Consider the following 24,245-nt stretch of genomic DNA (forward strand, 5'->3'; position numbering starts at 1 on the left):
CTTCTACTTTGCAGGAAGCTGGGCTGTTTTTGTTTTTTTGGTTTTTGGCCTGTTTTGTTGCTATAATTTACCTGGCCAACAGCTTTCCCCAGCCATATTCCCCCAATTTCCAGACTTATTGTTTCCTACCTGTTTGTTACTTGAAGGTTGCTGAGTTTGTTTGAAAGCAAAAGAAGACTGGTTTAGTGTGGAAATAAAACAAAACTCAGGACCAGATGCGTTAATGAAATGCGTGGTAGGATATTTGACATTAAATTATACATTCAACTATTTTGTGCCTGTAATGTGCCAGGCGCTGGGATGAGCAAGACAGAAATGCTGTCTACTCTGATGGAGCTTATTTTCTAGTGGAGAAAGAGACAAGAGAAAAGATAGTCCCAGACTTCCCCCTGTGCTGCTCCTCTGCAGTGGAGACCCTGGCCCAGGAGGTGAATAGTGGGCAGGCATGGGCACAGGGTGGGTGTGGAGCCAAGACAGGCCCCTGGCCGAGAACAGTGGCTTGTGAGTATTTCAGGCATTTTGAATGTTCTCCACAGCATTCCACCTATGGGAGGATTACGGCATTGCTGAATATCCCCTAGGAGATGAGTATTAGTAGTGCCCAGAGCCCACTTCTCTGCCTTACATTGCATGGCCAGTATGCCTTGGAGGTCAATTCCCTCGTAAAGAAGTTGGCCCTGCTCCCCCACTGAAGTCACTGTCTGGATGTTCCCAAGTGAATGAAGTGGTGTAAGTGGTGTTCAGGTTCACTGAGCATGACGGACCACTGGCGGACTCCACAGGTGTGCCCAGTGCATGCCGCCCGGCCCTGCTTCTAGGTCATGGTGTGGGCTGGCTGGAATGGCAGAGGACACACAGTCAGCAGGGTCCCAGACTGTGAGCCGCTGTCTGCTTGAGGCGCTGCTCTCAGTGGTTCCTCTCCCTTCAGGCTCTTATTTTCCCACGACTCTCAGATTCACGACAAATACTTAGGTTGTTTCCCACAACTTCTAATGTTCCTGCTGGATGAGAATGCAGGTGGATGGGATCATGCTCTTGGCCCAGCTACTTTCACCATCAGACCTATTGTAAGGGGAGCAGAGAAGGTATAGACCCTATGTCTGCTGAGAGAGATGCAGTGCTGGAGAGACCAGGGATGCTTGGTCTGCCTGGCTCCAAGCAGACAAGTTGGTTATTGATTAATTATTTCTAAGTATTCGTATTTACAGAAAGTGAGTTTCAAGGCTTTGTCATTTGAGAGGTGTACTCTTATTACTGCCAGCTAAAAGCTTTTAAAGTCTAATTCAGTCAGATCCTCTACCTCAAGGTGTTGAGTGGCTCACAGTGACAAAGTAAGTTACAAGAAATGGCCAGTTTAGGGTGAAGATCCTTTGCAGTTGGGCCCTAGCCTTTGCTACTAGCCTTACGTCCTCCTACTTCCTTACTCGAATTCTCGACTTCAGGCCATCTATGCCTAGAATAAACCCTGTTCTTTCTTGCTTATATCTGGTGTCTCTGATTAGAAAGCTTTTCCCCATCTTCTGTCAGAATTCTTCAGAGTGCATCTCACTTCACATGCATCTTCAGATGAAAATTGCCCGCTCGCTTCCCTCTTTTCTGTTAGATGGTTTGAATCATAGTGTGAGGCTTATTTTTCTTTATGGCACTTACCAGCCCCATCTCTTTTGTGGTTTGTGTGCTTGTCTTCATTAACCCTTGTAGATTAAATTCCTTTGCAGTAGGCACTAGGCTGATGTCTTGTAACAGCAGTGTTGTGTAAACATTTGTTTCCTGAATTAAACTGAGAAAGTCTCATGGTTATATTCCCCTCATTTCTTTTTTTTTTAAATTAATTAATTAATTAATTTATTTATTTTTGGCTGCGTTGGGTCTTCGTTGCTGCGTGGGCTTTCTCTAGTTGCAGCGAGCAGGAACTACTCTTCCTTGCGGTGCGCGGGCTTCTCATTGCGGTGGCTTCTCTTGTTGCGGAGCATGGGCTCTAGGCATGCGGGCTTCAGTAGTTGTGCACGGGCTTAGTTGCTCCATGGCATGTGGGATCTTCCCGGACCAGGGCTCGAACCCGAGTCCCCTGCATTGGCAGGCGGATTCTTAAGCACTGCGCCACCAGGGAAGTCCCTCCCCTCATTTCTTGTACAGAAATCTTTTTAGTCTTGCTCTTTCAAAATTAGGATCACTGTCCTTGCTTATCATTGCCGGGAACAGCTTATCTTCTTGTCCTATCTTTGCATTTTTTATTTTAATTGAAGTATAATTGACAATATAGCATTATATTAGTTTCAAGTATACAGTATAATGATTTGATATTTGTATGTATTGCTATATGATCACCACAATAAGTCTAGTTAGCATATGTCACCACACATAGTTAGAAACATTTTTTTTTCTTGCAATGAGAATTTTTAAGATCTACTCTCTTAGCTACTTTCAAATCTGGAATACAGTATTATTAACTGTAGTCACCATGCTGTACATTACATTCCATGGCTTTATTTATTTTGTACTTTCTGATCCCTTTTACCCATTTCACTATCCTCCACCCCCTCCCTCTGGCAACCACCAGTCTGTTCTTTGTATCTGTGAGTTTGGTTTTCTGTTTTGTTTGTTCTGTTTTTCTTTAGATTCCACATACAAGTGAGATCATACGATATTTATGTTTCCCTGTCTGACTTAACTTCACTTAGCACAGTGCCCTCAGGGTCCATCCATGTTTTCGCAAATGGCAAGATTTCCTTCTTTTTTATGGCTGAATAATATTCGTGTGTGTGTGTGTGTAGAAAACGTGGCGCATATATATATATATATATGCCACATTTTCTTTATCCATTCATCCATCAGTGGACACTTAGGTTATTTCCATATCTTGCCTATTGTACATAATGCTGCAGTGAACATGGGGATACATATATCTTTTTGAGTTAGTGTTGTTGTCTTCAGATAAATACACGGAAGTGGAATTGCTTCATCATATGATAGTTCTATTTTTAATTTTTTGAGGAACATCCTTACTGTTTTTCATAGTAGCTGCACCAATTTACATTCTCACCAGCGTGCACAGGGGTTCCCTTTTCTCCACATCCTTGCCAAAATTTGTTAATGCTTGTCTTTTTGATAATAGACATTGTAACAGGTGTGAGATGATATCTCATTTTGGTTTTGACTTGTATTTCCCTTATGATTAATAATGTTGAGCATCTTTTCGTGTACCTGTTGGTCATCTGTATATCTTCTTTGGAAAAATGTCTATTCAGATCTGCCCATTTTTTAATCAGATTGTTTATTTTGTTGATGTTGCGTTGCATGAGTTCTTCATATGTTTTGAGTATTAACCCTTTATCAGATACATGATTTGCAAATATTTTCTCCCATTCAGTAGGTTGCTTTTTCATTTTGTTGATGTTTTCCTTTGCTATGCAGACGCTTTTTAGTTTGTAGTCCCACTTGTTTATTTTTGCTTTTGCTGCCTTCACTTTTGGTGTCAGATCCAAAAAATCATTGCCAAGACTAATGTCAAAGAGGTTACTGCCTATGTTTTCTTCTAGGAGTTTTATGGTTTCAGATCTTCATTCAGGTCTTTAATCCTTTCTGAGTTAATTTTTGTGTATGATGTAATATAGTGGTCCAGTTTCATTCTTTTGCATGTAGCTGTCCAGTTTTCCCAACACCATTTATTGAAGAGACTCTCCTTTCCCCACTGTATGTTCTTGGCCTCTTTGTTGTAAATTAATTGACCATATATGCATGGGTTTACTTCTAGGCTGTCTATTCTGTTCCATTCATCTGTGATTCTGTTTTTATGCCAATGCCGTGCTGTTTTGATTAGTATAACTTTGTAAAATAGTTTGAAATCAAGAAGCATAATGCTGATTCCCCGTGCGGCCCCAGCGCCTGCGTGCTGCAGGCTTCGGGCCTCCGGCCTGAGGGAAAGGAGCCGGGAAGATGGCGGCTGTGGTGGAAAATGTAGTGAAGCTCCTTGGGGAGCAGTATTACAAAGACGCAATGGAGCAGTGCCACAGTTACAATGCCCGCCTCTGTGCTGAGCGCAGCGTGCGCCTGCCTTTCTTGGACTCACAGACTGGAGTAGCACAGAGCAACTGTTATATCTGGATGGAAAAGCGACACCGGGGTCCAGGATTGGCCTCTGGGCAGCTGTACTTCTACCCTGCCCGGCGCTGGCGGAAAAAGCGGCGAGCCCACCCTCCTGAGGATCCAAGACTCTCTTTCCCATCTATTAAACCAGACACAGACCAGACCCTGAAGAAGGAGGGGCTGATCTGTCAGGACGGCAGTAGTTTAGAGGCTCTGTTGCGCACCGACCCCCTGGAGAAGCGAGGTGCCCCAGATCCCCGAGTTGATGATGACAGCCTGGGCGAGTTTCCTGTGATGAACAGTCGAGCACGGAAGCGGATCCTAGAACCGGATGACTTCCTGGATGACCTCGATGATGAGAACTATGAAGAAGACACTCCCAAGCGTCGGGGCAAGGGGAAGTCCAAGGGTAAAGGTGTGGGCAGTGCCCGTAAGAAGCTGGACGCTTCCATCCTGGAGGATCGAGATAAACCCTATGCCTGTGACATTTGTGGAAAACGTTACAAGAACCGACCAGGCCTCAGTTACCACTATGCCCACTCCCACTTGGCTGAGGAGGATGGCGAGGACAAGGAAGACTCGCAGCCACCCACCCCGGTTTCCCAGAGGTCCGAGGAGCAGAAATCCAAGAAGGGTCCCGATGGATTGGCCCTGCCCAACAACTACTGTGACTTCTGCCTGGGGGACTCCAAGATCAACAAGAAGACAGGACAGCCCGAGGAGCTGGTGTCCTGTTCTGACTGTGGCCGCTCAGGGCATCCGTCCTGCCTCCAGTTCACCCCCGTGATGATGGCAGCAGTGAAGACCTACCGCTGGCAGTGCATTGAGTGCAAGTGCTGCAACATTTGTGGCACCTCCGAGAACGATGACCAGCTGCTCTTCTGTGATGACTGCGATCGTGGCTACCACATGTATTGTCTCACCCCGTCTATGTCTGAGCCTCCTGAAGGAAGTTGGAGCTGCCACTTGTGTCTGGACCTGCTGAAGGAGAAAGCTTCCATCTACCAGAATCAGAACTCCTCTTGATGTGGCCACCCCCGATCCCCCATACATCTAGGGCTGTTTCTCTCCTGTTTTTCATACCCACCTTCCCTTCCTAATCTCTTTCACAAGTCCAGAGAACCTCGGGGAGGTCGTGCCAACCTGCCTTTGGCAGCAGCAAGCTGAGGTGGCAGCTCTGACCGCCTCTGGCCCCAGGCCCTCAGGGAGAACGGAGCATCACACTGCCCCAAGGCATACCTGTGGGCCCAGCTTCTCACTGTTCTCCATGAAGTGCATTCACTCTGTCTGCCTTGGGCCCCAGCCCTGGTATTCACAGGGTTCAAACCGTGTCCTCCGAGAAAGAGTGGGAGAGCAGCTCACTTCTCTCAGCTCTGCCTTCACTCTGGTCCCCAGGGTTTCCCCTTCCCCTGGAGGTGAGCCCGGCTGGGGCCTCTGCCAGAGCAGCTGGGAATGAGAACTGAGCAAGCTTGCAAGAAGCTTCTGGTGCCCTCTGTGCTGCTTAGCCTCACAGCCTCCTTCCCCCAGAGTGGCTCTCTGCGGCTCTCTGTTCCTGCTACCCAGGATCCTTTGCCTGAGCCAGGATGCTCTTGGTCACCCTCCTGACTCTATCCCATTCCCACCACCCCACGCCACGGGGAGTAGCAGCTTCACCTGATTGTTCCTTGTGCTTGCCTGGCTCACTGTCACAGGCCCTGGTCTCTAGTGACTGAAGCATTCCCCACCCTTGTTATTTCCTGTCTTCTGCCTCCCCTCCTTATTGCCTTTGGTTTTGTGGGGAGAGAGGAAGCATTAGGGGGCCAGGCCAACTGCTTGGGGGCCACAGGGAGATGTTGGATAATGTGCCTGTTTTTTAACTCGACGAAAAAGCCTGCCTCCGAAACCCCCTTTTTGTTCTTCCTGGACCTGGGCATTCAGCTCCTGCCCTTAACTGAATTGGGAGCCTCTGCCTCCTGCTCTGTGTATCCTGGCTCCTGGGTGGTGGGGAAACCACATAGACGTCCCTTTCTTCCCTGGCACACTCGCTAGCAGCTGGTAAGGTCTTCGCACCCTGATTCTTCAATTTTCTGCCCGGTGACACATTAAGTAGTGTGGGGGGCGGGGACAGTCCATGCCAGGACACCCTGGAGTGTCCTTCCCCTTGGCTGTGGGCAGGCCCTAATTCACTGTCATTTTGGAGTTGAGGTGTCTTTTTTTTTTTTTCTTTCTTTCTTTAGTTCCTGTATTCTAAGCATTAGTACAAATAAACATTTTTACACAGAAGAAAAAAAAAAAAAGCATAATGCCTCCAGCCTCGTTCTTTGTTCTCAAGATTGCTTTGGCTATTCAGGGTCTTTTGTGCTTCCATATAAATTTTAGGATTGTTTGTTCTATTTCTGTGAAAAATGCCACTGGAATTTTGATAGGGATTGCATTGAATTTGTACAGTAGATTGCTTTGGGTGGTATGGACATTTTAACAATATTACTTTTTCCAGTCTGTGAGCACAAAATATCTTTCCATTTACTTGTGTCTTAGTTTCTTTCATTAATGTCTTATAGTTTTCAGTGTACATGTTTTTCACCTCCTTGGTTAAATTTAATCCTAGGTATTTTATTCTTTTTGATGCAGTTGTAAACGAGAAAGTTTTCTTGATTTCTCTATTAGTGTATAGAAATGCAGCAGATTTTTGTATATTGATTTTGTATCCTGCAACTTCACTGAATTCGTTTATTCTAATGGTTGTTTTTGGTGGAGTCTAGGGTTTGCTCTATATAATATGATGTCATCTGCAAATAGTGACAGTTTTACTTCTTTCTAATTCGGATGCCTTTCCTTTCTTTTTCTTGCCTAATCGTTCTAGCTTGGACTTCCAATACTATGCTGAATACAAGTGGTGCGAGTGGGCATCCTTGTCTTGTTCCTGATCTTAGAGGAAAAGCTTCCAGTTTTTCACTGTTGAGTACGATGTTAGCTATGGACTGAACTTTTACAACCTGCATCACTGTAGTAGTTTTCATTCTCCAGTTTCTCAAAAAAAGTTTATTTTTCTGAAAACTACCTCTAACAGTTAAAAATCTTTCCTTTCCCCTAGGTCATTTTGACCTCTTGTGGGTAGTATGGGATTCACACAGGTAATTCTTCTCAGTGTAAGCATCAGCATGTCTGAAACCTATATTTACACGTCTGTGAGGTCACATTTTTGGTGAATTGTAATGGTGTAATGTGGAACCACTGATACGGAGGGCCAACTAGTAGGATATATTATTTGGGGCACAATAACATATTTTTTTAACACTCCACAGTTTGAAGGCAGTATATTAGAAGTAAGTGCAGAGTTTTGTTTTGTTTTTAATTTATAAAATCAACTAGTGTTCACTGAGGAAATTTAGAAAATACAGATGTCTAAAGAAAAAAATTCATAACTCCATAAAGTTCATTATTAACCTTTTGGCATATTTTCTTGTAGTATTTTTTCTGAGTAGAGATAATTTTTATATTTTCTGTTTACCTTTAACATTTTAGCAAATTATTTCCCTATGTTATTAGAAATTGTTTTAAATATTTAAAATTAATCCATAATATCTAATTATGTAGATAGTTTGCTTAACCACTTCCTTGTATATGCCTTTATGTTGTGTCCACTTTTTGACTATTATTGAGAGTGAATTTGTCTTTTGCTTACCCCCCACCCCCCCGTGTGTGTGTGTGTGTGTATTTCTGATACAGGTTGTTAAGAAAGGGATAAGAATAAGTTTAAGTCTCTTGATGCGTGTCACCAGATTGGTTTCCAGAGGATTGTATCCACTTATCTGTAATATGATGGGAGGCATATTTTTCAGCCACGCACTTATTTGTACTTTTCTCGTGAGGAAAGTTTGAGAGGTGTAGTTGAAATCTTTCCTTGGCTCATAGTGGGGCTGCGTCCTCCCACCTGATCCTGGTGGTGGGGTCTCCTACTTCATGCTGGAAGCATCTTTGCTCTCCCTTGCTTCTAGATCCCTACCTTGATTGACCGGATGCTCGTGTCGTCCAACACGAAGACCGGGGCTGCTGGAGCTGAGGCCTTGTCCCTCCTACTGAAGAGGCCCTGGGACCCTGCTGTGGGAGTGCTCTCTCATAACAAACCAGTAAGTTGGACTTAACTGTGGCCCATGAAATTGTTTTTAGAATCCAGTCTTAGAACTTTGGCAAGAGGATAATGGCTTGTTTAACTTGCTTTCATTAATAACTGGCTGGGCGTAGTGCTTAACGTAGTTTCCTGAGCAAATTAGCATTGGTTGGGATAAGAAGGGTACTGGGGTTCCATGGAGGAGCACCTCTCACTCACTGGCTCTCTGGTGGGGTCTTTCTCCTTAGAGCAAACTCCCCGGCTCTCCTCTCATTCTCATTGCCCCTTCTGGGCCCTCCAGCTCCGTGTTCCCCACCTCGCGCCGCCACCGCTTCTGGCAGTCTCAGCTGTCCTGCTTAGGCAAGGTATGTACTGGGCAGGAGGAACTCCTCCTGGGGAAGATCGAGCAGACAGAAAGGAAGAGGGGGTCAAAACGGATGAACTTAAATGTGGAGCATCCCCCAAATCTCTTTTTGTCTAGAATGCCAGTGGTGCTTATCCGAGGTTGACGGGATTTAGGTAGGTTAAGCAGACTCGAGAGGAGATTTGAAACTTAGCTCTGCTGTCATGGCTGCCACTCTCTTTCCTTTAGGTCATCCCTGTTGCCACCCATCTGCTGAACAATGGTAGTGGGGTAGGAGTTCTGCAGTGTCTGGAGCACATGATTGGGGCAGTGCGAAGCAAAGTGATGGAGGTGAGAATGTCCCTATTTCAGTTCACTGTGGCACACCCAACATTCTGCACCAATCTGTGGCCTCCAGTCTTACTGTCTTCTTTCTCTTCCCACAAAGATTCATAGCCATTTCCCCCACAAACCCATTATCTTGATTGGCTGGAATACAGGAGCTTTGGTGGCCTGTCACGTAAGTAATCCCCGTCTTATTTGGAGGTTGTCCTTAGATAGACTGCTGCTGCTACTACTGATAGTGACTGTTGAGCGCTTTTTAATGTTCCAGAGCACTGTGCTGGATGCTTTGCCTACAAACTTTACTTTTTAACTTTATTGTGGAAAATTTTAAGCAGAAATTGAAAGGGAGGCTAGACTAGTATAATAAACCCCTTGGGCCCCTCACCCAGCTTTGCCAGTGATCAGCTCATGGCCAAGCTTTTTTCATCTTACCTCTGCCTACTTTCAGTCTCCTCCAATTATTTTGAAGAAAATCTCAAATATCGTATCATTGTGTTTATATATATATATTTCAGCATGTATCTCTGAAAAAATTTTTTTCTTTCTCCCCCTAGACATAAGTACTATTCTCCCACCTAAACAAAACAAAACAAAACAAAACAATAATTGTAGCCAGCAAAAATTTTAATAGCTCTGTAATTTGATGTTGTGTTCCTGTTCTTTCCCTTTCCAAGGCATCAAAGAACCTTTTCTTTATTATTTTACATACACTTGCATGTATATTAGTTTGTATAAGTGCCTCCGACCTGTCCAAAGCCCCAGTTCTCAAGTGGATCAAGTAAGCAAAGTCTGTGCTGCTTCATGTAGTGTAAGTGACATCTAGGGGCGTGAGAGGAAGAAGGCTACCTCCCGGTACTCCCTGGTCCCAAGGATGGCAGTACCCTGTCAGCGACTGCTCTGAGAAATTTGGGGTGTCTGGGAGCTATCTGTTAAGTTCAGAAGGGAGAGATTTTCTTCACTTAAGGGAAAAGAGCAACATTTGTGTTCTCCTGATTGCGTTTGCTATTAGTGGAGGGAAAAGGGAGGACTCTAGCCTCGCAAATTGCCAGGATGGAAGTATTAAACTTCCCATCCTATGGTTCAGCCCTCTCCTGGGGTCCACTGAGGGCCCCAGTTCTCTAGGTGGTGGCTTCTGGTAGAACAGCACATCTTGTGTTCTTTGCTCTTACTGCTGCAACTATGGCTGGTGCACCTAGGGGTTATGTCATGACAGCGAGGGAGGAGGTGGGACTGGCTGGTGGGTCTGGACCACCCCTGGATTCTGGGTAGGATGTAGCTGCATTGAAGTCATTTGACCTTGAGACAAACCGTGCCATTATTTCCAGGTGTCGGTGATGGAATACGTCACTGCAGTTGTCTGCCTTGGGTTTCCTCTGCTTACCGTGGATGGCCCCAGAGGGGTAAGCGCAGGGCGTGGCTGATTTCTGGGTCACTGGCAGGTGAGAGTACGGGAGTGCGTGCCTCGCCCAAGCTGCTGTTCAGTGACTGCAGTTGCCCAGCTGACTCTCTTGAGCGTACTTGCCAGGGCAGTACTCAGTGAATATGCACTGGCTGACTGTAAAACCTGGATCTGTTTTAGGATGTGGATGATCCCCTCTTGGATATGAAGACTCCAGTCCTCTTTGTCATTGGTCAGAATTCCCTGCAGTGTCACCCTGAAGCCATGGAGGACTTCCGGGAGAAGATTCGGGCTGAGAACAGCTTGGTGGTGGTTGGGGGAGCTGATGATAATCTCAGGTGGGTAGGTTCCCCCAGAGCTGCAAGAGTGCCATGTTGGAGAGATGCTTATCAGGTGGTAATGTAATTATAGCTAACCTGGTTCAGTGAAAAGAGGGCATTAAAAAACTTTAAAAAAATTTTTTTTAACTAATTCAGATTTCTAAAAAGTTGCAAAATTAGTACCAAGAAATTCCCTATACTGTTCACCCAGATTTCCCAAATGTTAACATCTTACATAACCAAAGTGTAATTATCGAAGTCAGGAAATTAACATGGATATGATACTGTTATCTAATCTACAGACTCACATTTCATCAGTTATCTCACTAATGTTCTTTTCTGGTCCAGGAACAAGTCCAGATCACACATTGCTGTTGGTTACCTGTCTCCTCAGTCTCCTTAATTTGGTACTGTTCCTTAGTCTGTCTTTGTCTTTCATGACCTCGACACTTTTGAAGACTTCTATTTTGTAGATGGTCCCTCAATTTAGGTTTTTGACATTATCTTATGATTAGGTTGAGGGTGCACATTATTCGCAGGAATGCTATGGAGCTGATGTGCCCTCAGTGCACCCCTCAGGGGCTACGTGGTGTTGATATGCCTTATTACTGGTGATGTTAACTTTGATCAAGGAAGCATCTGCCAGGTTTCTCTACTGTAAAGTTACTATTTTTCTCTTTGTAGTTAGTAGTCATCTTGTGGGGAGAAAATACTTTGAGATGTTGTAATTATAGTCTTGGCCATTGTGCTTTCTCTGGGGTAGGCATTTCTTCACGTTTTGTTCCTTACTGAGGATGAATGTGAACATAGATTTTATTTGTGTTAAGCATCCTTTTATATATTTTGGAGTATAAACAGCCAAAGTTTGGAGAGGATTTTAAATTTATTTATTTTTAAATTTATTTTATTTTTGGCTGCGTTGGGTCTTCGTTGCTGCACGCGGGCTTTCTTTAGTTGTGGCGAGCAGGGGCTACTCTTCGTTGAGGTGCACGGGCTTCTCATTCTGGTGGCTTCTCTTGTTGCAGAGCACAGGCTCTAGGCACGCGGGCTCAGTAGTTGTGGCTCGTGGGCTCTAGAACGCAGGCTCAGTAGTTGTGGCGCAAGGGCTTAGTTGCTCCGCAGCATGTGAAATCTTCCCGGACCAGGGCTCAAACCCATGTCCCCTGCATTGGCAGGTGGATTCTTAACCACTGTGCCACCAGGGAAGCCCTGGAGAGGATTTTAGGAGGGCATCTTTAGTCATTGAGATGGCCATTCTTCTCTTACAAGTCTGGCTGCCTGTAGGACCTTTAGTTATGTTTTTATGAAAGGTACTGAAAAAGAGGTTGTATCCTTTACTGGTCTCCTTTTTTATATGCTCAGTCTTAGATATTAACTTCATTTGTGTGCTTTAACTGGAGAGCTTAAAGCGAATACCTATTCCCACCTCTCTTGTCAGTTTCTTACCCAGAGATGCTTTGGAGAAGTCCTCCTGGCCTTTGTCATTTGACAGCTTTTTGTGGACCTAGAATCTAATCCTTTGATGCTCAAGGCAATGTTTGCTTGTAAATACATTATCTTTCTTGCTAATTCAGACATTCTTATCTATAGGTGAATAGACTGTGTGTGTTGAGTCGTGGTGAGGGAGCGGGAGAAATGGAAATAACCCTTAGTGAGAGTTACGTTGTGAGGCTGCTTATGAGACATATTTGCATGGTGCCAAGAGCATTGGACTGAGAACTGGGAGACCTCAATTTAGTTTTGGCTCCCTTGCTAAGAAGCTTGGGTAGAATACTTAACTTCTGGGACTCTGTCCTCATCCATAAAATGAGCATTGTTACACAAGGTCAGAGGCCTACAACCAGTGAATTGGGGTCTCAGAATTTGGAGGCTCAGAATGTTGTTCTTCATCCTGTCACCTGGTGCCCTGTTTCTCTCTCTGCTGAGACCCCCTTGTCAGAAGCCAGGGGGTTTAAGGCTGGCTTTCAAAGAGGAGAATGCAGCCAGCTGTGGTCAGTTTCTGTCATCCCTTTAGCACTAACCTGTGGCCACCTTGCCTTCCCTCCTGCTAATCGCATTTCAGTAACACCCAGTAATCTCAGGGTTTGGGTCTGTGTTGGGGTGCCTCGAGATGAGGTCTTAGCAATCAGATAGAGTTTACCTGTGAAGCCATAGGTATAGGACTTCTGAAGTGTACCATCCCGGGTACTTTCCATGTATTCTTTGGTTCTTTACATATGTTGTTTTGTGTCATCCCCATTAACTCCATGAGTGAGGTGTTATGGTTCCCCATTTTGCAGATGTGGAAACTGAGGTTCAGAGAGGTTGCAGACCTGCCTGAGGGCTAACATAGTCTTCCTTCTTGGGTCTAGAGAATAACCAACACAGCAGAGAAATGGTGCTGTGGAATGTTTGGAAAGTAAACATTTCCTCTTTTTTGTCTCTTAGAATAAGCAAAGCAAAAAAGAAATCGGAAGGGTTGACTCAGAGCATGGTGGACAGATGTATTCAGGTACACCGTAGCTTTATGTGGTTTTCTCAGCTAGGCTTGCCTTTCTGTAACCTTTTAGGCTTGGTCTTGTTGGCAGCAGCCTGTTGACTAAGGAGGATGGGTATCCACTGCGGCCTCTGTTAGGCCTAAATCATAAGCAAAGAAAAGGGGGAAAAAGAGAGGGGGAAAGGAGAGTAACGATCTAAGACATGAGCAGAGCCTGAGGGGAGGAAGGGTTCATTGGAGGAGTGGTAAAGCGTGACCACCCCAGAGTACTGCCCCACGGGTGCAGGGCGCAGGCTCCTGCTGGTCCTTGGCTGAGGCTGGGGTTTGTGCCAGGCTTTGTGTGGTAGGAGGGACCGGCACACTGACATCAGAGCTGAGGTGAATCGATTTTAGTCGGGACTATCGGGGAGGTTCCTGTTCTCCAGACATGGACTCAGAGGCCTTGACCCCTCTTTACACTAGGATGAGATTGTGGACTTCCTGACTGGAGTGCTCACTCGCGCGGAGGGGCACGTGGGCTCTGAGCCTCGGGATCAGGACGCTGAGAAGAAGAAGAAGCCCCGGGACGTGGCCCGCAGAGACCTGGCCTTTGAGGTCTCTGAGCGGGGCAGTCGGCCTGCGTCACCAGCTGCCAGGCTACCTGCCTCACCCTCAGGCTCGGAGGTAATGCGGAAAGGGAGGGAGTGCTTTTGCTGGGGGATGGGGACTGAAGAGTTGGTTCCTTCGCTCCCTGGGGGTGCCTGTTGGCCTTGGTGGGCCTGTGAGTTCCTACGAGGGGAATTCCAGGGGGACTTGATGATTGGCAGTCAATCTGGACGACATTGGCTTGGCCCTTGTCCTTCTTATTCTACTCAGGATCTCTCCAGTGTGTCCAGCAGCCCCACCTCCAGTCCCAAGACCAAAGTGACCACAGTGGCCTCTGCCCAGAAGTCCAGTCAGATCGGAAGCACTCAGCTGCTGAAGAGACATGTGCAGCGGACAGAGGCTGTGCTCACCCACAAACAAGCTCAAGGTATAGCTGCCTGGCCCGGTGGCCTCTCTTGGGTTCTGTCTTCTGCAGTTGACGCCATGTGGCAGTTGGGAAGTATTGGCATCTGCAGCTTTTTCCCGACATTTCTGTCCAGGCAAAATTAGGTTGAAATAAATACCGAGGGCTGTTTTCAAGGGTAAAATATCACAAAAGGTGATATTAGTGTGACTGTATAGTTCCACTAATTATAGCTTTGGCTTGGTGTTTGGGGAAGTTAGGCTTTATGAGCTGACTACACGTATATTGGCCTCAAATTTTTTACCAACTCCGGGCCCTGCCCAGCCTCTCCCGCAGTCAGGAAGCTCTTCGGGTCCCACAGACAAGGGGATTGGCCGTGCTCATCAGATTCTAGGGCAACTGCACTGGTGTCGTGCCCGCCCTTTGTTTTGCCCTTGAAGAGTTAAGATTCCCACACTGGGACTTCCAGCGAAGTTTTTCAGGAGTCTCTGCAGATAGGTTTTCGATTAGGCTGGGAAACATTTGTTTGGTTGAAATTGGAGTTTGGAGAACAGTCAGCACAATGTAGGAAGCTGTGGAAAAGGCGTGTTCGGTGGGTGGGGAGGGGAGCAGCAGCGGCTCTACCCCTGGCCCACTTGGATCCAGTTGGGCAGCCCTGACGTGAGGTCTCTTGGGCATTGGTGTTTGGTGATGTATCCAGGAGCGTGTATCTTCTGAGGGTCTCAGGTGCCTGGGAGGAGGCAGCAGCCAGAGCTGGCTGTCAAGTAGAGAGACGCACAGGAGACAGGAGGCTCGTCTGCTCTCTTCCCCTGTGTTTCTTTTAGTGGAGCCAAAGGATCAGGACTTAGCCCCAGGCCTCTTACGAGGTTGCCCGTGTGGTGGTGCTCATGGTCCAGGTATGATCAACAAGGAGCAGAAGTGTGAGTGGCTCGGTGAAGGCGAAAAAGAGGCCGGGCCCCTAGGGTCCACGCGTGACCTGCATCTTCTTCAGTGGTGGCCAGAGCCAAGTTCCAAGTGGACGTTGTCTTCTTGGGCTTTTGATGAAGAGAGAGCCAGCAGTTTGCCAATAATTAGTGGAGACTGTACGGAGTTCTAGAAGGCTGACTGGTGAGCCGGGTTCGAAATGGGACCCAGAGCATCATGGAGGAGAGCCGCAGCACAGCAGCCTGGTTTCGGCAGAGCTCGTAGGTGGGGCAGCGAGGACAGCTAATGGTTATGGGCCCTCACTGCGTGCCTCGCCCTCTTCTTGGCACTTGGCTTGCTGTTGCTCGTGGAGTGTGGGCAGTGGCCCCATGAGGCAGGTACATTTATTACCTTCAGTTCATGGATGATTCCATGGTGCTGCTATATGGCAGAGTCAGGTTTCAAACCCATGCAGTAATTCCAGAAAAAGCCCCTGTTGACCATTTTCCAGAACATTTTCATACCTTTTTCTTACTCCTTCTCTTTTTCTCCTTTCTCTGGCTGGCTGTGATTCTGTAATTCTTTCTGATTCATTCCAGCGCAGTTTGCTGCTTTTCTGACACAAAACATGCTGGTGAGGAAAGCTCTTCCTCCCGGCACCTCCTCCTGTCTCTTTGGTGAGTATTGCTCTTTCCTCACCTTTTCATTCTCTGCTCTCTGCCTCTCTCCCTTTCTCCCTTTTATTTTCTTTCCCATCCCTGCCTCTCATTTGTCTCTGTTTGGTTTCCCCCTGTTCTTTTCTCTCTGCATTTTTCTATCTTCTGTTTTTTATTCTTTGCTGATCCTTTTGCTTATTACTCCATAGTCTTTGCTTTTTCCCCATTGTTTCTGTTTGCCTCTCATGGTGTTTTTCTCCTTTTGTCTCTTATTGTGGCTCTTGGCTCTGCTTCTCCTGTGTGTGCCTATAGGCCAGTGCCTGTGAGCCTGAATTTCCGTGTGTTTTTCTCCCTGCCTCTGGTTTCCTGCTTCCATCCTGGCCTCTGCAAGCACTTATCAAGCATAAACCTGTAACTCCTTTCCCTTTTTCCCTCCTTCCTATTCTGATTTTAGTCGATGCAGTCCTTCCTTTCAGCTGGTTGTGGCCTGACTGTGGTCTGGAGTAGCTCCCTGTGGCCCCATGGCATCCCCGCCACCTCCCATTTCTCGTGTGACTCCTGCCTTTCCGCCTCTGGTTGCCTGCGCTAAGAAGAAGGACTTGGGTGGGCTTCTAGGTTTAAAGAGAGGGGATCCATGAGGAAACCCGAAGGATAACTTAAGAGTCTGGGAGGCTTGGCCACGTGCAGGATGAGTCTGTGTGATGCAGTGGAGGGGGAAGCCCATGTGTGAACAGGTGGCCTTTCTCTGTACTAGTACAAATGACCTGGGGACTAGCTTGTGACGTGGGCCACTGTTGCCCTGTTACCTCTGGGCAGGAACTGTAAAGTTGTCTTGGCTGAGATAACCTGCCTAGGAGTTACTGAAAGCCAGCCTGAAGTCCTGGTGATGATCCTTCCCATTGTCCCCATTCGGCAAGCAAACCCTCAACCTTGGGCTCTGAGGGCAGGGGGGGACTCAGAGCTTGGAGGAAGTCTCCCTTGTAGGGAGGACTGGATAGCCTGCTCCTCTATTGCTTCTCCAGAAACGGTTTGCTGCCCTCCAGCTGTGTGATGTGGGGAGGGCATGACAGTTGCCACATTCTTTGAGTCTGGGAAGCCCTGCTGAGGTCCACTGTGGTGAGTCCTCTATTGTTTGATTGGCCTTTGCCAGGCAGGGTCAGGATGTCTTCTCCTTTCTTTTTGTTTCCACCAACTCAGAGCCCCTTCCTTCCAACTCCAGGGCAGGGTAAGGGAAGGGGATGGAGCCATCTTCTGAGAGGGCCAAGGTGGAGTTGCACCGTAGGTGGGCCCGAGTGAGGCAGGACTGAAGCATTGACATTCTCCTTGCACGTGTTGGGATGGTTCTTCCTGGTGTTCCTACACAGCCATGCCAGTGCTGGTACTGGCTGTCAGTATCTGTCGGGCTTTTTTGGATTGTGGAGAACTTCACCGCAGCTCCATTTCTTAGTTCCTGTTTCATCAGAACAAACGGAGGAAGCCGAGAAAGAGGATCTCCGGGTGCAGCTGAAGCGGCACCATCCCTCCAGTCCTCTTCCTGGCAGTAAGACCTCCAAGCGACCGAAGATCAAGGTGTCCCTTATCTCCCAAGGGGACACAGCTGGAGGGCCTTGTACTCCTTCCCAAGGAGGAGCTCCAGAAGGTGAGTTTCTCTTGGCCTCCTTAAATAAACACCGACAGAACCGTCCCAGGCGCACAGTATTGCCCTCTTGGTGGCTACTTGCTGGGCGGCTCAGCCTCGCCTTCAGCACAACAGGCACCCGGAGACGACAGCAAAGGTTGCACGTAGGGGGAAAGAGGGCAGCAACCTCACCTGAAGTAGGATCAGGGAGGCCGAACGAGGATCCGAGGAAGCTGTGGGGTCATTCAAAGCATCATACATTTTGTTCTTCTTTGGTTTCAATTAAAGATAATAAAATATTCTAGAAGGTTTAGAAAGTAGAAGGAAAAAATAACCCCAACTCTTCCTATTCTAATGTAGTTATCCTTCATTTTTTATCTTCCAGTCTTTTCCATAATATCTTGGATTTAGCCTGGCCTCTGGAACCCTGAAAGGTCAGGACCAAACAGGACTGACCAGTGGCCTTGGGGTTTTCTGTTTTGCAGCCGCAGGAGGGAAGCCCATCACCATGACACTGGGGCAAGCTTCCGCAGGGGCCAAGGAGCTCACAGGGCTTCTCACCACAACCAAGTGAGTCTGTCTCCCGGTCTCTCTGTTCCCTTCTTTCTCTTCACGTTTTCGCTGGTCCATTGAGTGCTTACTTAAAATTTACAGAGAGTCCTGTAGCCCTTGCTTCAAGGCCTGAAGTCTCTCCTTGAGGCCTGACTTTTTTAGAAAGACTAGAGGCTAGATTCAGAAAGTGGGATGAAGAAACCGAAGTTCTAGCCTTGTGTCCATCGCTGAAAGCCTTGCTGGGCCCCATTCTGGACCTTCGCTGTGTTGGCAGGGACATTTAGATAATGGAGCTCTTACCTTTGTCTCCAGGTCAAGTGCTGCTGAAGGGGGAGTCTCAGCCAGCCCGGCGTCCTCAGTGGTCTCCAGCAGCACTGCTCCCAGTGCCTTGCACACACTCCAGAGCCGCCTGGTGGCCACCTCTCCTGGCAGCTCCCTCCCAGGTATCTGGTAGCTCAGCGTTCCCTGCCTCCCAGCGAAGTCTGTTTGGGCTGCTGCTGGAGGGTGGTCCTGGGAAAGGCTTGCGGAGCTAGATCTGGAGGAGGACGCTCTGGGCCTCAGGCTCGTTGTAGAAGCTTGGCATGGAGCTGGCATTAACTTTGAGGTAGGGGAGTTTGGGGCCTTCATATCTGCAGTGAGTAAATGTCCCAATCTGCAGGTAATGCCTCCTGTACTGCAAGGAGAAATAGCTGGTGGGAAATGTATGTACTGGTTTCATTTTGGTGTTTTTAAACACATCTGGTTGAATAACACTGGAAATGGTGCTGTACTGGGCATTAGCAAAATGAGACATTTTTCTGCCTATGCTTGTCTCCTCACTTTCTCCGCCCTCACCCTACACTGAAAGGCTAGTTGCCTGAGCCCAGCAGGGCCAAGGCACTGCAGATGCCCTGATCCTTCAAGAGGACCTTCCTCTTTGCTTTGAGGCCACTGGACTGTGTGTAAAGTGAAGTGTAAGTCAGGTGTTTGGGATTCTTTTGGCTTAAAAAGTCCTTCCTCTTCCCTGGGAAGGTGGGATAGATTTCTGAAAAGTGGGATTCATGTTCTCCTTGGTTTTCCTAAAACTGTCCAAAATGTAGGACAGGTGGTTTGGAGCAGGTTGGGGTGTGCAGAATGAATCCAAGGCAGTGTGTCAGGAATGGTACCTTTCCTCATGTGGGCGTCCAGCGTGCGTGTTTGGGGAGTCCTTCTGGCGTCTTTCTGAGAGCACTGGGAATGTCCGAGGGAAAGAGCGTTGGTGTTTCAGTTGATTGTTGAGGGTGGACAGGCACAGCTGCTCGTGGGGAAGTGACTGAGCCTGTGCTGATGTCTGCTGTGTCCTCTCCTAGGGGCCGCATCAGCCAGCAGCCTCCTCCAAGGCCTCAGCTTCAGCTTGCAGGATATCAGCAGCAAGACCTCTGGCCTCCCAGCAAACCCCTCTCCCGGGCCAGCCCCACAGGTGCACATCTGCCTTCCACTGGGCTGGGCAGGTGTGGGAGGAGGCCTCCTCAGCTTAGTTGGTTTTGGCAGGGACGCTGGGTCAAGGACAAATAGGCTTCTGGCTTCACGGCTGGGAACTACCAAAGGTTAAGGCTCCACCACTTACTAAGTGGCCTTGGGCAAGTTTCTTGATCTCTCTGTATCTTTTGTTTTCTTGTTTGTAAAATGAGGATAATGATAGTACCTCCCTCACAGAGCTGTTTTGAGGATTAAAGAAGGTAATATATGGAAAATACCTGGCAGAGTACCTTGCATGTGGTAGGCACTGAATACATGGTAGCCGTTAACAGTATGGGCCCTCCACACTCGACTGTTGCTGTTGGCAACAGCTTCTGATCACCTGGGCTTGTGTGTCCCACAGGCCACCAGTGTGAAGTTGCCCACCCCCATGCAGAGCCTGGGTGCCATCACCACGGGCACCAGCACCATTGTCCGTACCATTCCTGTGGCCACCACTCTCTCCTCCTTGGGTGCCACTCCTGGTGGGAAGCCCACAGCCATCCACCAGCTGCTGACCAATGGGGGCCTCGCCAAGTTGGCAAGCAGCCTCCCTGGCCTGGCTCAGATCTCTAACCAAGCCTCAGGTGAGTCTCTCATGAGAACCGTGGGGACTCCCAGATATGGGATCTTCCCCCAAGACCTTCCCATCTCTCATGGTCCAGGTATGATGTTGAACCCAACCCCACAGGGTCCTGGCCTTGACCCTCAGGGATTCAGCTGTGTGGGTCCATCCCCCAGAGAAGTTGAGAGAACACAGGCTGTTCGTGTTGCCTTTCAGACTGACTGATAGGGCATAGATGACCCAGCTGGGGAGGAGGAAGCCGAGGCGGGAGGCTGATGGGGGTATGTTACATGGGGAGGAAACTCTCCAGGAAAGGGAAATGGAGGCTGTGACAAAAAAGCCTACTCCTCTGTCTGTCTGTCTCTCTCAGGCTTGAAGGTCCCCACCACCATCACTCTGACACTACGTGGCCAGCCCAGCCGAATCACCACACTGAGCCCCATGGGCTCAGGAGCAGCCCCATCAGAAGAGCCCACCTCCCAGGCGCTGCCCTCCAGCTCACAGGTGAGTCTGCCCGGGAAGACCGAGGACACAGCCTCCAATATTGGGAAGCTTGGGGCCGGCTGGCCGATTGGAGGAGCTGGACTTGTAGGCAGACCAGATGCACATCCACATTCAGAGTTTGTAGCTTTGTTGTTGTTGGGTTTTTGTTTTTGTTTTTCAATTGAAGTATAGTTGATTTACAGTGTTGTGTTAGTTTCAGGTGTACAGCACAGTGATTCAATTATATATATTCTTTTTTGGATTCTTTTGCCTCATAGGTTGTTATAAAATATTGTGTGCAGTTCCCTGTGCTATACAGTAGGTCCTTGTTGGTTGGAGTTCATAGCTTTGTGACTGAGCAAGTCATGGACCTCTTTGAGTCTCCTTTTCTGTAACGCTCCCTGGATTTTTGTGAGGATTAAATATGTAAATATGTTCAGTGCCTATTTAATGTTTCTGTTTTCTTCCCCTCTCCATCGTTTTCTCCTTTCATTCTTGGTTTCGTCATTCAGAGGTTGGGTAGAGGCTAATTGGCTAATACTCCTTCTTTGACCAACAACTTTCCAGCATTGTGCCATTCCAGATCTTTGCGTTCATTGCTGTCTTTTCAGGGCACAGTTAGGTTTTTAGAGCTCTTACCCGGGAAGTAAGTCACCATTGATTTCTCTTAGCTGATCTAATTTCCATTATGACCTTTTCAAGTAAAATGTTTCTAATCTTAAATGGTGATCTGAGAGCCACCCAAAGATCAGAGGTTAAAGAAAAAAATAGTTTGAGTCCAGTAGTGCATGTCCTTTCCTTCAGTGTCCACTTTTCAGCTGAGGCTGCCTGCACGGGGCCCGGTGCTGTGCAGGCCGCCCTGACTGAGGGCCTGGCCCTGTCCCCTCACTCCCACCACACCAGCCCTGCCCGGGAGCTGAGCAGCTGTTTCAGGAGCTCTTCTGCCTCTTCCTCTGTAGGGGAAGATACTGCACAGAGGTTGTTCCCTGGCAATCATGGGGATCATAGCTACCGTTCCCTGCCTTTGTGCAGAGAGGCGGAGGTGTTTCTATTTACTTTATCCCCTATTTTTTAAATTACAAAAGCAATCACTTATTTTAAATAACGCAAACATTACAGAAATAATATAATTTAGAAAATGAAAATTTCCCATGATACCACTCCCAGAGATGATATCCCCTTGTTGGTAGCTTGATATGCATTCTTCTAGATTCTTCTTTCTATACAAAGTACTTTATTTTATTTTATTTTTTTGACAAATATTGGATCACAGAGTATGGCTGTTTCGTAACTAGCCTTTTTTTATAAAACATGTTTCCCTGTTCATTACATAGAGACCTATCTATTGCTTGTCAGTAGCTGCCTAGTATTTCACTGGGTGGATGTACAAAAATGTATTTCATCAGCTCCCGTTAGAGGGTTGGGTTATATTTTGGTTTTTGATATCGTAAATAATGGTACAGCGAATACTCTTGTTCGTGATTTTTGTGTACCTCTGGGGGATTTCTACAGGTTAGAGACCAGTAAGTGGAGGGTCTGTGCATCTAACATCTGGCTAGCTGCTGACTAATTGCCCTTCAAAAGGTTTGCTCATTTACAATTCAAGCCACAGTGATGAGAGTATCTCTTTTCCTATGCCTTTGTCAGTTGTGGAAATCAGTATTTTTAATTTTATTAATTTGATAGGTGAAAAATGAAATTGTTTTAATGTGTATTTTCTTGATTACTTATGAGGTTGTGTGTCTTCTTTTATGAATTGTTTGTCATATCCTGTATCTGTTTAATTCATAGCAGCTTTATATATGCAGGTGTTAATCCTTTATTTATTATACAAGTTGCGTATATTTTATTCCAGTTAATTGCTTATATTTTTTTTCCTCTCTGTTGAAGTATTAAGTGCTTGTCTTTTAATTTTTGTTTCTGGATCTTTTATCAAACAGGCATTAAAAATTTTTGTGTAGTAAAATCTTCAAATTCTTCCCTTTATGACTCCAAAGTTTTGTGTCTTAAGAAAGCTCTTCCCATTGCAAGAATATAATCTTATTGTGTTTTTTAAAATTTTTATTTTTAAAACTGTGGTAAAATTTACTTACATACAATTTACCATTTTACCCTTTTCTAGGCTAACAGTTCAGTGGCATTAAATGTATTCACATTGTTGTGCAGCCATCACCACCATGCACCTCCAGAACTTTCCCATCATCCCATACTGAAACTCTGTTTTTGTGTTTTCTTATATTGCTTTTGTTCATCTGCTTACCTTTAGTTGTTCAGTCCACTTGAAATTTACTTTTTTATGCTAAGTGAGGTAAGGATCTAACTTTATTGATGAGTCCATTCATCCTTCCTCTATTCATTTGAAATCAGCTGCTCTCACATTCTAGATTACTGTACACACAGGGCCTGTTCTGTACCCTTGACCTGTCTGTTTCTACACAAGCTTATTATTGTTTGATAATGCAGGTTCTCAAGTTAAGGAAGTATATCAATTATGTTTCTAGTTTGCTAAGATAATCTTTATTCTCTTCCTTTCTCTTGATGATGGGTTTTAAATTTTGTTCATTGCCCTTTTGGAATCAAATGAGCTGAATGAGTATAAACATTTCCTTTTAATCAGCTAAAATGATGCATTACTTTCAAAGATTTCCTAATATCGAACTGTCTAAATTCCAGATTCAGTACTTGTTCAGTATGTCCTATTCTGTTTGTTTTGCACATACCTAAATTTATTGTGCATGTATAGGAAACAAAACTCCATCAAAGGAGAACAAAACAAAAAAAGAAAGAAGCTAAGTGCTTCAGAGGAAAAAAGCATGTCTAGTCTTGATTTGCTTTTATTTTACTTAGGATTTTGACCTCTGTGTTTATTAGTAAGATTAGCCTATAGTCGTCTTCCTCTCCACCCTTGCTTTTTTGTGTGTATCCTTTCCTTGTCCAGTTGTAGAAAAGAGATAATTCTATCCTTATAGAATGAGATGGGAAACATTTTTTTTCTCATATTCCAAAACATTTATATAGCACAGAAATTATCAGTTTCTTGATGGTTTGACGGAAATGACCTATAAAGCTATTTGGGCCTATTTTCAGGCAGTCTTATCCTTTGCTGGTGCCACATTTGAGGCACAGCTAGAACACAGATCCCCACCATGAATTTCTTCCTCCTCTCTTAGGTGGTCCTCTTCAGCTTGCTCTGGCCTGGGGGAGCTAGTTAGAGTTGAGAAGAGTAGAGGTCATTGAGAATCCTTTTCCATGGCTAAATTGAAGTACAGAATAAAGATCAAAATCTGACTTCTACCTGATGGTATTAACTTGAGAGCTCAGTTTTTATCTCAGTAAAATGGGTGTATAAAATTAGTAGGAGGGTTCTAGTGGTGATTGTTTTCTTTTAGACAAAGGAGGTGTTATTAGATTAAGACTTGCTGACTCAAAAGCGTCTAACAGTTACCTCAGTGTTCAGACTACCAGACAATGTGATGTCAGGGAAAGCATAGGCCCTCTGTCTTCAACTAGCTGTGTGATCCTGGGCAAATCACCTGACTTCTCTGGGCATTTTCTCATCTAGTCTAGTGAGGAGGTTGGCATAAGTCAGTGATTGTTGTGGTGGTGGGATAGTAGGGGCTGTCTCAGAATGTCCTCAGGTGCTGGGAATATACATTTTTAAAGGTTGAGAAACAAACCACCCATTTTTGATGTTTATAAGACACCAGGAAATTTGAACACTGACTGGATAATTGTTGATATTAAGGAATTGTTAACCTTTTGAATGTGTGATAATGGTTGTAAGTTTGAAAAATAACCTTTTTTAAATTTTTGGGTTACATACTGTAATATTTATGGAGAGAATGAATTTAAAATGAAAAAAAGTTGTAAACACTGGCTAGACTTCTCTAAGGTCTTTGCAAGCACTTAATTATGTGTTTTGTTTCTGGCGGTGATGAATATTTA

The 24,245-nt window shown here is 46.1% G+C and overlaps 2 protein-coding genes across 9 annotated transcripts in view; both read left to right on the forward strand.

Annotated features, from left to right (window-relative positions):
* The window catches only part of KANSL3 (KAT8 regulatory NSL complex subunit 3), a 43,589-nt gene that overhangs the window by 15,778 nt on the left and 3,566 nt on the right, over positions 1 to 24,245 (forward strand). For 3 of the 8 annotated variants that reach the window (XM_036872855.1, XM_036872861.1, XM_036872862.1), the window contains 16 exons: positions 8,064 to 8,195; positions 8,425 to 8,541; positions 8,769 to 8,870; positions 8,968 to 9,039; positions 10,190 to 10,264; positions 10,444 to 10,601; positions 13,011 to 13,074; positions 13,522 to 13,722; positions 13,915 to 14,071; positions 15,550 to 15,627; positions 17,054 to 17,245; positions 17,710 to 17,794; positions 18,089 to 18,219; positions 19,105 to 19,214; positions 19,617 to 19,839; positions 20,188 to 20,321. In XM_036872855.1, coding sequence (XP_036728750.1) covers positions 8,064 to 8,195; positions 8,425 to 8,541; positions 8,769 to 8,870; positions 8,968 to 9,039; positions 10,190 to 10,264; positions 10,444 to 10,601; positions 13,011 to 13,074; positions 13,522 to 13,722; positions 13,915 to 14,071; positions 15,550 to 15,627; positions 17,054 to 17,245; positions 17,710 to 17,794; positions 18,089 to 18,219; positions 19,105 to 19,214; positions 19,617 to 19,839; positions 20,188 to 20,321 — 2,031 coding nt within the window. Of the gene's footprint in view, positions 1 to 8,063; positions 8,196 to 8,424; positions 8,542 to 8,768; positions 8,871 to 8,967; positions 9,040 to 10,189; positions 10,265 to 10,443; positions 10,602 to 13,010; positions 13,075 to 13,521; positions 13,723 to 13,914; positions 14,072 to 15,549; positions 15,628 to 17,053; positions 17,246 to 17,709; positions 17,795 to 18,088; positions 18,220 to 19,104; positions 19,215 to 19,616; positions 19,840 to 20,187; positions 20,322 to 24,245 lie in introns of those variants that run through there. The other 5 variants (XM_036872856.1, XM_036872857.1, XM_036872858.1 and 2 more) reach the window with 5 other exon arrangements.
* On the forward strand, positions 3,812 to 6,340 carry LOC118905891 (zinc finger protein ubi-d4-like). Its single transcript, XM_036872864.1, has one exon. The coding sequence runs from the start codon at positions 3,937 to 3,939 to the stop codon at positions 5,110 to 5,112; it is 1,176 nt and encodes a 391-aa protein (XP_036728759.1). The 5' UTR covers positions 3,812 to 3,936; the 3' UTR covers positions 5,113 to 6,340.

The sequence above is a fragment of the Balaenoptera musculus genome, chromosome 13 (assembly GCF_009873245.2).
Source record: "Balaenoptera musculus isolate JJ_BM4_2016_0621 chromosome 13, mBalMus1.pri.v3, whole genome shotgun sequence".
Lineage (NCBI taxonomy): Eukaryota > Metazoa > Chordata > Mammalia > Artiodactyla > Balaenopteridae > Balaenoptera > Balaenoptera musculus.